Raw genomic sequence first — 13379 nt, 5'->3', positions numbered from 1 at the left:
TTTTCACTATGTCATCCTTGGTAGAGGGCCATGGCATCACAACTCACAGCAACCTCAACCTCTTGGGCTTAAGTGATTCTCTGGCCTCAGCCTCCCGAGTAGCTGGGACTGCAGGTTGTTATAGTTGTCATTGTTGTTTAGCAGGCCTGGGCTAGGTTTGAACCTGCCAGTCCTGGGGTATGTGGCTGGTGCCCTAACGGGTGCCAATCCTGTAAAATATAATCTTTTAAGAATGAGCTATAACATGAGAAAGTGAGAGACAGGACGTTCAAAGGAAGATGGGAGAGAGATTCCAAGTAGTAGACATACTACAGACCAAGTTATAGTGATTTAAGTATCTGAAGAGTGGAGAGCCAAGGTAAGGTGTTACTGAGGTAGTGAAGCCTCCACAGGTATAAAAAGAAATCCTATGAATGAAAGAGCCACGGTTTATCAGTTGATTCTCATCTCCGAGTTAAATTTCTCATCTCCAAATTAAATAAGCGTACAGACCTTTTTCTGATTACCCATCTTTCAGGCTGTCTTTCAGGGGTCTCTGCTGATTGGTTTGAGCATTTACCTATTAAAGGTTCTGACAAGTCACAGCAGAAGCTCAGAAATACACCTGCTGTAGAAATGTTACCATCAACAGACACCCAGACAAGGAACATCCACTTAAAGTTAGTGACCTCAAACTCAACAGGCGACCCTGGAAAACTATAGGTATCCTTAGAAGGATTTCAGGTAAAAAGCCTTTAGAACAAAACTAGTTCACTCACCTCCATTGAAAATCGGCTACTATCCTGCAGTAAAGGCACCAGGTGGGCACTTCGTGGGCCGTTTTTTAAGTGGAAAGATCCACACTTAACCTACACTCCTAAAACAAATTGTTTAGGTGGCTTTTCTGCAGTTTAAAGTATTTAGATTAGGACTAAAAAAAAAGTAATACATTAAAAAAAACTAGAGGTCAGATAAAGTTTATCTACATCATAAATTTACACAGAAAAAGTTACACATCCTTTTTTTCGGCAAAGAAAAAACAGCATTAACAACATGTAGCATTTATTTGATTTTTGAATCATTTGACATTATGTGTTTTCACATTTCTTTCAGGTTTATCACGTATCTAAAGCAATTCTCACGTTAACGACTAATACATATTCACATTACATACTGAAAGCGAATTTCTGCTGTTCGTTCTCCTCCTCCTGTTTTTCTAATTAGTTAGGACTGAATTTTGTCAAAATTCCCCTGAGCTTCATTTACTGAAGAAATCACCAGGGGGAATTAAGGTTTGCTCCTCTCTTTTTACTATAGACTTCTATCACAGGTTTTAAAAGATCACTCTTTGTATTTTCAATTCAAAAGCAGACATGTAAAGAATATATAATTTTCTGGTTCTAACACCAAAGTGACTTTAAAAGGATTCTATCACAAAGAGAGAGGAAAGTAAGCACCATCCTGATCAGAATTCCAAGGCGCCCAGTTAAATGAAAAGGAAACGCCTTTTAAACTTCCATTGTGCCCCCTAGTGGTAGAAAAGCAAAAATTATCTAGATTTGTATACATTTCACATTTGTCAATTAATTGCGCTTGATAGAAAACTTTACCTAAGGGAATCATGCTCACTATTGTGTTGTGTGTAAGCTTACACAACGAACGAGAAGTAATAAAAATATAATCCATCGTTAAATTCCTGAAGTCGTTATATGAGTGATTCTTTTTTGTTTTAAATAATTATTAAATGTCTGAACTTGCTCTTTCCTTAAGCTTAAAGATGAAATGAATTTCATATACATATATTTACAACATAAATCAAATATCTAGGAGAAATCAATATGGATTTTCACAGTTGTTACTACATGATTCATTTTATTTAAAAATTGAACAAGTCTGAGACCACTTTAGCTTTAAATATTCACATCCCTAACAACGTTTCTTTTCAGATTATTGTGTCCTGAAATAACTCATGCGAGAAGAAAGCTTCACTCCAAAAGGCATTTTGAGCTATTTTCTTCTGAGAACTCCGAGAAGGAATGAGTAGCATTGTAACTCATGAAATTCGTAACGATTCTGTCATAGAAAAGTGACTCTGGTGAATGGGCAGTTATTGAGGATCGTCTCCTTTCCAAAAGTACAGTCTCATCCATATGGTGAAAATAGGACTGTAACAGGGACAAAAAGTTGATGCAATGATGAAAACCAGTGCTAAGGGGATTACACCAAGAATGGGACACTGCATCAGGAATGAATCCAAATTGGGAGGCACATAACCCACTTCTCACTGGATTTATGTTCTTTCCTATTAATCTGAAATTAAAAAAAAAAGAAATACCAAAAAAGAATGGATCCAAAAAGAGCAGAATAATATATACAGAAAAAGGGAGAATAAGCAGAGACAAAACCAATCGGTGATACAGCACCTGCTAGCACATGAATGCCTTATAGCTGGATTTTATAAACATGAAATTATTTTTCTAAGACATTCAATCAAAAATCAGCACACATAATTCAGTTCTTCTCCCAATTACTTGTGAAAACTTCAACGTGATGGGAGATAATTTCCTAGAGCTACTATTTTTTACTTTATTGATTTTTCTCTCTTGTATCTAAATTCTTTTGCTGAATGCCTATAACTAGATTCTGTGCCTATATATTTTTTCATTCTAAAACATTCTTCTATTATCTACATCTTCTATTAGTTCTGGAACCTGAAAAACATTTGCTCAGAAGCTCGGATTACCAGAAAAGTACCCTAACTCTTTTAGAATTTCCAAGCCTACGAAATCACTGATTTCCTGCATTCATCCTAGATATTTTTCTTAAATAGTGGAAATAACAGATCTCATGTTTCATATAATTGAAATGATGACTTTTGGGGACTCGGGGACGGGAGGAAATGGGAGTAGAAGGATAGTGGGGGCACTTTTCCAGCCTGCTGTATACGGCACTGCTTTTGAATGATTCTTTCTGTGCGTCAGAATCCAGAGCAGCAGCAGTAATTAGGGAAGATCGTCACTTTCACTCAAGGTTCTGAAGTGGGAGAGGATAGTGGGGGACAAAAGAGGAAGTGGGGAGAGGAGGAGGGGGATAAAGGTGAAGGCAGGGCACATCCTGGAAAGATAATCCCTGTACAGTCATGACATCATCCTCCTGCTTGCATGTATATATAGGGAATGGCCAGAGCATCTCTCCGGAGTTCTCTTACTTTCAAAGCTAGCTGAAGGCAAGAGACAGAGCTAGAGAGAGCTCCCTTCCGTTTATTTCTGACTTTTCGGGACGTGACTTGTGAGAAGGCTGAAAGAGATGATGCCAGCAACGAAAACCCAGCTGGTCTGCATGCTCCTGCTGGCTCTCAGCTCCTGGAGTCTGTGCTCAGGTAAGCGAAGCTGCATTTCCCAACTCCCTGAAGTGATTTCTTTTCTCTCTTTTGCAGTGTGTTGCTACTTACGTTACTGTATCCAAGGAGAAGAGTTTCTCCCTATTATTCAGGGTTTGCTTTTTAGTATTAGAAACCGTGACTATCCCCCCCCATCTTTATGATTGCAAGAATGGAGGGATTTATTTTCTCTTTTTAAATCTGCAAAGAAAAAAAGGGGGGATCTCAATGAAACATCGCACGCTTCCCTTTGGAATGCAACCACTAGAGAAAATAAACCCCAGGCAACTTTACTTTAGGCCGGTCATTATCTAATGAGAAGTACAGTGGAGGAGGTTGTCATTGTGCAAACCCGTTATTAAAACCCATTTCATTCAACATGCTTCACACTCATTCGTCTCTTAGGAAGCAAGGGCTGCTCCCTCCCTCACCCTTATAATTGTCCCCAAATTATCTTCATAACTGTGTGTGTGTTACTAGAACAAAGTGAAAATTGATGATTAATAAATGAATGCAGCATTATTTGTAGAAAATTGTTTCTAGAAAAATACCAAGATATTCCAAGTCTTTTTTTGAGAATACATTTTGCATAGTCTGAGTGACAAATAGGCATGGTATTAATCATTTGATACTTTGGCCTTGTCATTTAAGTTGATACAAGATGTAATTGAGAAATTAGTATCCTTACCTTAATGGAAATTATGTGGCTTTCGAGGGTTTTCCATATGATAAAGAGAAGTTATATTATTTAGTAATGATCAATAACTTGTCTTGCAAATAATATTTAAGTTTAAGGAAGTAACATGAAATAGTAGTAGTAAAACTACATCCAACTGCTCTAATTCATGTTTAAAAGCAATTTGCATGATCACATCAAAGGGAGAAAAACTTAGGGGATAAATGCAGCACACAGTTTAACCTGTTTTATGCTCTAACTCAGAATGATGACATTGACATATTTGATTCAGACTTATTCTATCATTTTATTGAATTTATGAAATTTAATTCTAGCAGATTTAACTGATTTGTGTAAATTTGTAAAATTATTTTAATCATTCGAAAACAAGCTTGAACTTCTGAATTGTAAGTCTATTATGAGAAAAAATATCCACTTTTCTATAGTTGTGATTTTATTTGATAATTGTGTGAGATTAAAGGTATACGTACAGCACGTGACCCAAACTGAGTTATTGATTAAGCACTATGCTTATTAACTCTTGAAACTACTTGCTGTGATGAGCCAAAAGTTATGAGGATTTTGATCTATTTTGTTCATATCTTTAATGGAATTTGCCACTTCTCTTGCAAACATTTTATCTTAAACAAATAGAGAGAAAAGATTTCTGGTATAATTTAGTTTCAGGTACAATTTAACAAATGGTTTCTCCAAGTCTAACCCTTTTCTTCAATGAGTTGATAGTGTAAGGAAGACAGAGTTTTAACTTTTGCCTTCTTTTATAACATAATTCCAAAATTTGGCCTAACGTACAAAAACAATTCTTTCAAAGTGTGTTTGGAAAAATAGCATCTCAAGTTAAATGAATCTCAGTATGCTTATTATTTTAAAGTTATCAGTAAAAAATCCTCTGTTCACATAATTATGTTGTTTTAAGAATATCAATATGATATTTTTATATATGTAAACTATTGCTGGTAAAAATAAACTATTGTGGCATATTTGATGACATCTTTGTTATAAAATGTAATCAATTTTCTTTACTGACTTTCAGAGACTAGCTCCAAATTAATAGCTGTCTTGGTAAATAATTGTATGCTTATTTTCTTAGAAGTGCCTCTACTGTTCTAGCTGTCTGCTGTTAGCCTAAAATAAAACTATAATTTGTTTTCTTCCTAAATTCTATGTTAAAAAGAATGAATACACACAGGCATTAAACCTCAAGGAGTCATTTTTTGAGATTAATCTAAAATCTGTAGATTATGATATAATCATATGGTATGTGATTATATAGTAAACATGTGGTTTCGATTTTACTCAGATTCAGAAGAGGAAATGAAAACATTAGAGGCAGACTTATTGACCAATCTGCACACATCAAAGGTAACATTTTCTTTTCTTTAACCCTGGTTTGAAGAACATATAAACTTTCATTCAAAACATCACGCCCTTTTCCTACAGTAATAACTTCCCATCAAGATTGAAAAGTTCCTTGGGAGGCATTTCCTTTTTTGGGGGGGACTTTTCTTTTAGTTTGAAGAAGTTAAGGGTGTTGATGTGACGGGAAAGAAACCACAGCAATTATCAATCAGCCTACTGAAACTTTAATAGTCTTTGTATGATAAGCAAATGTATTTAAAGGAATTTGCTTCCATCCTTTTTCACTTTGGGGCACAATGAAAGATGACTGGCCTCAAGTTAAATGAAAGCTAAGGGAACTTTTTGCCTTTTCTATTATGTTGAGAGAAAGATAAAAAGTGTTCCTACATTAAAAATAAAAGTTCATGACCACCAAAGAACAAGAACCTTGGGATCTAATCCTGAAACAGTGACTTAGAAACTGTTCGATCTTAAGGATGGATTAATTGCTTATTTTTGTTTCCCTATTTTTACACGCAGGGGCTGGACTTCATGGTATAGACATTTGCAGTTGTGCAGTGTGTTCAAAATTAATTGAACTACATTCTTCCTTGCTTGTCTGGATTTAAATTCTCCCTATAACAAACACATTATCTGTACCTGCTCTCTCTCTCTCTCTCTCTCTCTTTTTTATAAATGAGCCAAATGCAATTTCGTATTCTGGGACCTATTATTCCTTTCTTGGGACCTTGAAAGCAAGTTCCCAAACTGGATTTAGGAATAAAACTCTATTAGAATATGTCTGACTACCATTCTACCATGTAATATGGATTATTCAGAGAGAGTCAATCAGTGTGTATCTAAATGTGAACCAATCACCCAGCACAGTCATTACAGCAGCGCTGTATCAAGACTGAGGACTCAACAGATGTGAATGGTGGAAGAGTAAGGACACAAACCCGCCTCATTTCTCAAGTGTTATTCAAGTTCTGCCCTCTCATATCCCTCTTCCCTAATTGAAACAACACGTGACAGGTGCAGTAATACTCCATATACAAGTAGAGTTATGTTCGGTAGTGAGTGGGAAGGAAATAATCCATTCCTGTGTGTGTTTGAGAGGGAAGGGCCTTATTATCGCAAAGCTCACAACAATATATATTTCTACTGTGGTGCTTAGAAGGAATATTGGGAAATTTTAATGCATATATATAAAGTTATATATACACTAAAAGTTTACCATAATGGCCCAGATCTACAAAAATTAATTGATCAGATCACAGCCAATGTTACCATAACTTAATAAGTTTTCTATCAGGAATGAACAAATTTAGTCAGTGACTAAAACTCAATGAGTTAATACATTTAACTTTACGTTAAGGGGCTCCTTGTGCAACACTCGATCAGAATAGCAGTGACTATAATCTTATCACCTCAAAACACGGAAGATAATTGAAGTCCACAGTCTGTGTCAGCAATTGAACTAGATTAGAACGCCTTGGAGTCTTGGTGTAGATTTTTTTCCTTTGAAATTTTCGCATCTCATAAGAAATACACAGCAAAAGTATAGGCACCATTTAATTTTTCTTTTTCATTCAGTCATGGGATATATCTCTAAAACAGAACAAAAAAGAATTTGAATTTCAAGGCCTCCTTTTAATTGAGACAAGTAACACAATCTATGATGAGCAGGTACCTAGAAGTATAATTATTCTAATTTTGCTGTTACAATGAGAACAAAAAGCTCTTTTTTTTTCCCAGAAAATGACTTTATCTTTTATTTCTTTATGATTCAAGCATTTCTGGTATAAGCCCTGTGCAAATGAAAACTCCAGACTTATGGTCATGTTTAACAAGTGGCTACATTTAAAATTACAATGAGAACAGTGTTGGATGTTCTTAGGAACACAGTTCCACTTTTGCAAGCTTCAATAAGCTTCAGTTTTCTTCTTTCCATTTTATAAGTGAAATATGTGAGCGATTTCAATTTTAGAATAAATCTTTTTAGACACCGAAATACTAGTGTAGCAATAGAAGGCCAGGAATAATTCCAAAGGCTGCAAAGAAGTCTCCGAGAGGGAAGATTTTTTTCCCTACACTATAATTCTCTTTAGTACCAATGCTAGTGTTTATTAAGGTAAAGAAACTGGTGTACTTTCTTCATGGTGTACTTTCTTCAAATTTTCAAAAGGCTGCTAGAACATTAGAATTTCCTATAATGTCTTACATAGTAGGAGTTCAATAGATGTTTATGAACAAACAATGGGACTCCAAAATTTGCTACTCCCTCATATTTTGTATTCAGATTCACAAACTCAAGGGCTCCAACACAGATGGTTTTCATTATTTCCATTTTTTTTAAATCCTTGAATTCACCATCTGCTGAACTTACTGGAGTTTAGTGTATTATAGGTAGTAAGTGTTAGTCATACTGCTCAGATTACATTTAAATAAGGAAATAGATAGATGTTTATAGTTTTAACCTTATACAAATATGTTTTCGAATACGTCTCCTTAGACACCCTTTAAAGGGTGCTCTGTCTCCTGTGCTTCCTGGGTCTGACAAGGGCTGATGTGGCCATCAGCAATGATGGGCGAGGGAGTGACTATCTTACTGGGTAGAAGGGAACAACATGATTAAACTAAGTTTCTTCATTTACAGAAAAACAGGCCACACTGAGCCTTACGTATATACACTTTATGAATGTAGTGTTCTGTGGTCAAATTAGTGTGGGGAACATTGTACACTATATTCAGCTTCATTGAAAAGTCAGAACGAATATTTGCATGTAAAAAGCTTGGAGGATGCCTAAATTCAAGAAGTCTTTACATTTTCTTTAAACTCAAATTTTCCAATTTGCCTGACAGTGGAGCGCTTTTTAAAATAAATGAGTACAGAACTGGTGTTGTAAGAAACAAACTTTGAAAATCATTGAAATAGATGATCTCTGAAGAGCTTTCTGAATGAATAGTGCCCTACTAATAGGCATTTAGTGCTGCCCTGAAATGCAGTATATTTCTTCTCAAATAGTCCTCCATAGCAGAAAAATTCCAGCAAGGCCTAAGTAACCATATTCAAAGGACATAACAGAAAAGATATGCAAGCTGTTTGAAAATGTACCTGTAGCAAACATTTTGTACTCAAAAATTTGCATCCCCTTAGGGTAAAATTTTCATCAAAGAGTATGCATATTTATGATTTTAATGCATACTTACTGTTGGGGAGTGGGGGTTCCAGTTCTAGGAACCCAGTTAAACTGGTGCAATTACTTGGTTGAGCTAGATAGTTCAACCGAAGCATGGCAGTAACCAAAAGCAAAAGTTAGCGGAAATTCAACATAGAATTGGAGTGGCACAGTCAATGTGGATAGAGAGTAAATGTAATGAGTTTCAGGGTAACAAAGGAAGGGAGGTTTTATTTAGAAAAACAGAGAGAAAGTTTAGAGCACTTCCAAAGAGAGTTGAAAGTGGGTCTGCCTCATAAACGAAAGAAAGTTAAGAGACAAACCAAGATCGGCAGAAGTGAGGAGGGGGTGGGAGGTCGTATATTAACTATTCCATCAGAAATTGGCTTTCATAGGTCTCTCCGCACCTCCAGGCCATATTGCCCTTTTCTATCAGTTATTGATTGTCTCTTTCTATTGGGCATTGTTACCTTGGTTATTTCATGCCCTCCAGACTTTCTGGTTCAGGAAGCCAGGTATTCCCTCAACACCCCCTTAAACCCCTTTCTCAGTGTCCCTTCTCAGCTAAGGATTGTCAAAAATACTCTTTAAGAAATTTTACCCAATTATATCAAGAACAACAAATACGGTAGAACCTCTGTCATTGACCACCTCTCTACATCGACCACCTCCTTAAATTGACCTAATTTTCACAGACAGGACAGGCACTACATGTATGTAACAGTACAATGGGCCTGGTTCCTTATGTTAACCACCTCCCATGCTGACCAGGTCTGTTACAGTCCCTTGGGAGGTCAATTTACAGAGTTTCTAATGCATTTAGGAAAGGAACACCTACTTCCCCATGTCCTAGTTACCATTAAGAGTGCTTATACTTACTAAGGTCTTCCAATCTAATAGTAAGCAAATTGAAAATTACTTCACTTATTTTTATTTATTTTTTTTGGCAGCTTTTGGTCAGGGCTGGATTTGAACCTGCCACCTCCGGTATATGGGACTGGTGCCCTACTCCGTTGAACCATAGGCGCCGCCCCACACATATTTCTTTACTTACTATATTGTGCCTTTGATCGGTGATTCTGTGATACTTTTGTTTATACCACTTATTTAAGGTTTACTTTACGTATTTTTTTTAAAAAAATTGGTGTAGTCAATTTCATCTGTGATATATACAGAAATATTTATATACATACATATATATATAGATTCTATTGTCTTTTGTATTTTTGTGTGTGCCTATGTGAATGCCTATGTATACTTGTTCAAGTTTATTTCATACTATTAAATAGAGGAGGTAAAATATTAGCACTATCTTTAACTTCGTGACATGATACTGCTAAGTTACTAACACTGTATTTATCAAACTGAGTTAACAATGATGTGTGCAAAGTCACTGTTTATCTCCAAAGAAATTTATTTCTTACTCCTATAACACAAGTTTTAGTTGTAATGTATTTTTTTTTTCTATATTTCAGATCAGTAAAGCCGGTGCTCCCTCTTGGAAAATGACCCTGCTAAATGTTTGCAGTTTTGTGAACAACCTGAACACCCAACCCGAAGAAACAGGAGAGTTTCGTGAAGAGGAGCTTGTGCCAAGAAGGAAAGTCCCCACTCCTGCCGATGGCTTCAGCTTGGAAGCAATGCTGACAATATACCAGCTCCAGAAAATCTGTCACAGCAGGGCCTTTCAACACTGGGAGGTAAGACGAAGACAAAACATGGATGTAATTATAGATATGCGAGTTCGTCCTCATTGATGTGTATTGATTTTTTAAAAATCTTGATCATTATCATAACAGGAAAACCTACAAATATACAGGAAGGATAAACCATGTGTTCAGGTCAACATTCCTTCAAATCTTCGAAATGTTTTCACATATTTGGAGTTTAGTAAAATCCTTATTTTCAACCTTAAAAGGGGGATATATCTTAAGGCACATTTGGTCCATATATTTTTGTTATTCTTTTTTTTTCTTCTTTTTGCAGTTTTTGGCCAGGGCTGGGTTTGAACCCACCACCTCCGGCATATGGGGCTGGTGCCTACTCCTTTGAGCCACAGGTGCCACCCTGTTTTTATTATTCTTAAGTGGATGACATGCTTAGGCAAGTTTTTGGTGGTGGTGACATGTCTAAGAAATTTAAGTAACTTTAAATGTTTTCCTATAAACACGAAATTGTTTACTTAGCCATAAACAAACACTGAACACAAAACTTGACAAACAACAAAGGGATAAAACACAAAAGTTTTCATTTTTCTTTGAAAATGTCAGTCAAATAAAAATGGATTTTATTTATATAAAAATGTAAAAATAAATATTTTATTTATATGAAAATATAACATATTATTTTTATATAAAAATATAAGATAGGGATATATATACTTATTCTTCCAGCTTTATTGGAACCCTTTGAATTTGAATATTTTAGGGACATAAAAATATTTTGGAATTTGTATAATACATATATATGTGTATGTGTGTACAGGTGCATATATAGGTAGATGGACAGACGATAGGGATGTATAGCCCCTTCATTCCAGCTTTTTGTGTTTGTTTATAAATAATACATGACTATGTGTGTATGGATATAATAATGAACTTGCAAAAACACTTTGTAATTAATGTCCTTAATATAATTTGCTCTGAAATTTAAATTGGAGCTTTGGAGAGACAGGGAAAAATGTCAGGACCGAAAGAAGAGGAGAGGAGGAGGGAAATGAATACTTTAAAGGAAAGGAAAAGAAAGACTTTAAAATTTTTTCAAAAGGGAAACATTTCTTTCAGATTAATTTCTAAGAGAGATTTGCTTACTGTTTTCTATTCTGGATTTGCACCAACCTTGAGACTCTATCTGAAGGTGCTTTCCTAGCTAATGTAAAAGATTGTGACCGACCACACCAGAGGGACCCTGGACACAAGTAGAAAAGCAAGCAGAATTTCTACTGTTTACTATAACCAGTAAACAAAAGGATATTTTCCAACTAAAACACTTGAAAGTGCTGGTTTTCATTCTACTTACTGTACCATTCCTCCTTTAATTTCAATTCCAGCGAAATGGTTTAGCATTTAAAATATTTTCAGGTTATAAAATTTGATAAACATACCTTGTAATATAGAGAAATTTTAATCATGTGCTATTGATCTAGAAAAAAATTAACTCAATAAACTATTATGCAGACAAATCAAGTGCAAATAAAACTGAAACTTTTCCTGTTTTAAATGTTATTGAGTGATTTAAAAATAAAACGATAATATTCTGAGCACAGCACAAGTAATTATAGACTATGCACAAAGAAACTAAGGATTAAGGAACTAGATTGTCTTGACAATGGTTGATTTTCCTTGTCTGAAGTTTAATAGCTGTGGGTTGAAACAAAGTGCTTGGTGATAGGATTTTATGCATACACATTATAATTTAAAACTTAGTCTTCTGTAATATACATTATGGTAACCCCAAAGTTTAGAAGATAACCACAACTATGAAGAAAATTCTTAACTTGAGAATATATATATTTATTTATTTATTTCAAGTAACTTGTGTGTAAAGTTCTGGAAAAAGTTCTTCCATACTTTATGCTAGTTGAAATTTTTGAGTTAGAACAATATCAAAAAAACAGAATTAATTTTAAAATTGGACGTATTCAATGAGATAGTAGGCAAGATTCTACTTGGAAACTAAATTCCCTTTAAGTTATTGAATCTGTTTGTGATTATTAAGCACTGCAATCCGAGGCGATCCATTTAAGCAGAGTTTTCCCATATACTGACTCAACAAAGTTATGCAAAGCAGGCATAATTTCCACTATTGAGAAATGGATCCTTGGAAAGAATTTCAAGTCAGGTTGGTAATTGACTGTTAAATCCTGTTACTTTTGTAGTCAAATTTGGCTTACCAGATTCAAAACTCTATTTGTTGCAATATAATATGTATTTCATACCATTTTGATCTCTCCATCGTACATTTTAGCCTAAAAACTGCCCAAAGTTCTATTTGGTGTGTTCTTTCCATTAGAGGGATGAGTGTGTAGCTTGAAACATACACAAATTGTGTTAAAGGGCTAGCCTACTGATCTGGGAAGGACACTGAACTCAGAATCCAAATGATCACATTCTCATCTTATCTCAGACACCAGATAGCACCTGTCCTTTGATGAAAGTTTTAATTTCTTTAAACTTCATATACATCATCGAGATATGCCCTTCTGTTTTAACAGCAAATAGGATCACGTGTAAAAAATGCTCTAAATGGAAGATTTTATGCATGAAAATTACATATCTATATGTTCTTCCTAATCTTGCAGTTAATTCAGGAGGATATTCTTGATGCTGACAATGACAAAAATGAGAAGGAAGAAGTCATAAAGCGAAAGATCCCTTACATTCTGAAACGGCAGCTGTACGAGAATAAACCCCGAAGACCCTACATCCTCAAGAGAGATTCTTACTACTACTGAAGGGAGAAATATTTTATTTCCCTGTGATCGTGATTTATCACCCTTTAATTGAATATTAAATTATATTTGTGTGCAGATTTGACAGAACACACTCATTTTGTTCCTTCCCCAATTGTGATGTATTGAATGTGGTTTTACTGCGCTGATATGAATTGAACTACATGTTTTCAAATAAATCTAGACCTTCAGCATGATGTGTTGTGTATAATTGGAGTTAATGTTAAGTCACATATGGAATGTTTTGTAACTTTGCTAAACACATTATTTGAAGTCAATATGTTTGGTATCTTATACCAAATTATAAGAGGTCAAAGTGCTGCAGTAAATTCTATCTTGCCTATCATTAAACCC

The 13379-nt window shown here is 35.1% G+C and overlaps 1 protein-coding gene across 1 annotated transcript; it reads left to right on the top strand.

Annotated features, from left to right (window-relative positions):
* Positions 1-3175: 3175 nt before the first annotated feature.
* NTS (neurotensin) lies at positions 3176-13101 on the top strand. Its single transcript, XM_003783379.3, has 4 exons — positions 3176-3358; positions 5356-5417; positions 10051-10275; positions 12876-13101. Exons 1-4 carry the CDS (start codon positions 3286-3288, stop codon positions 13026-13028), a joined length of 513 nt encoding a protein of 170 aa, XP_003783427.1. The 5' UTR covers positions 3176-3285; the 3' UTR covers positions 13029-13101.
* Positions 13102-13379: the final 278 nt, after the last annotated feature.

The sequence above is a fragment of the Otolemur garnettii genome, unplaced genomic scaffold (genome assembly GCF_000181295.1).
Source record: "Otolemur garnettii isolate 467f Iridium unplaced genomic scaffold, OtoGar3 scaffold00007, whole genome shotgun sequence".
In the NCBI taxonomy this organism is placed as follows: Eukaryota; Metazoa; Chordata; class Mammalia; order Primates; family Galagidae; genus Otolemur; species Otolemur garnettii.
This window is presented reverse-complemented; position numbering and strand designations above follow the sequence as displayed.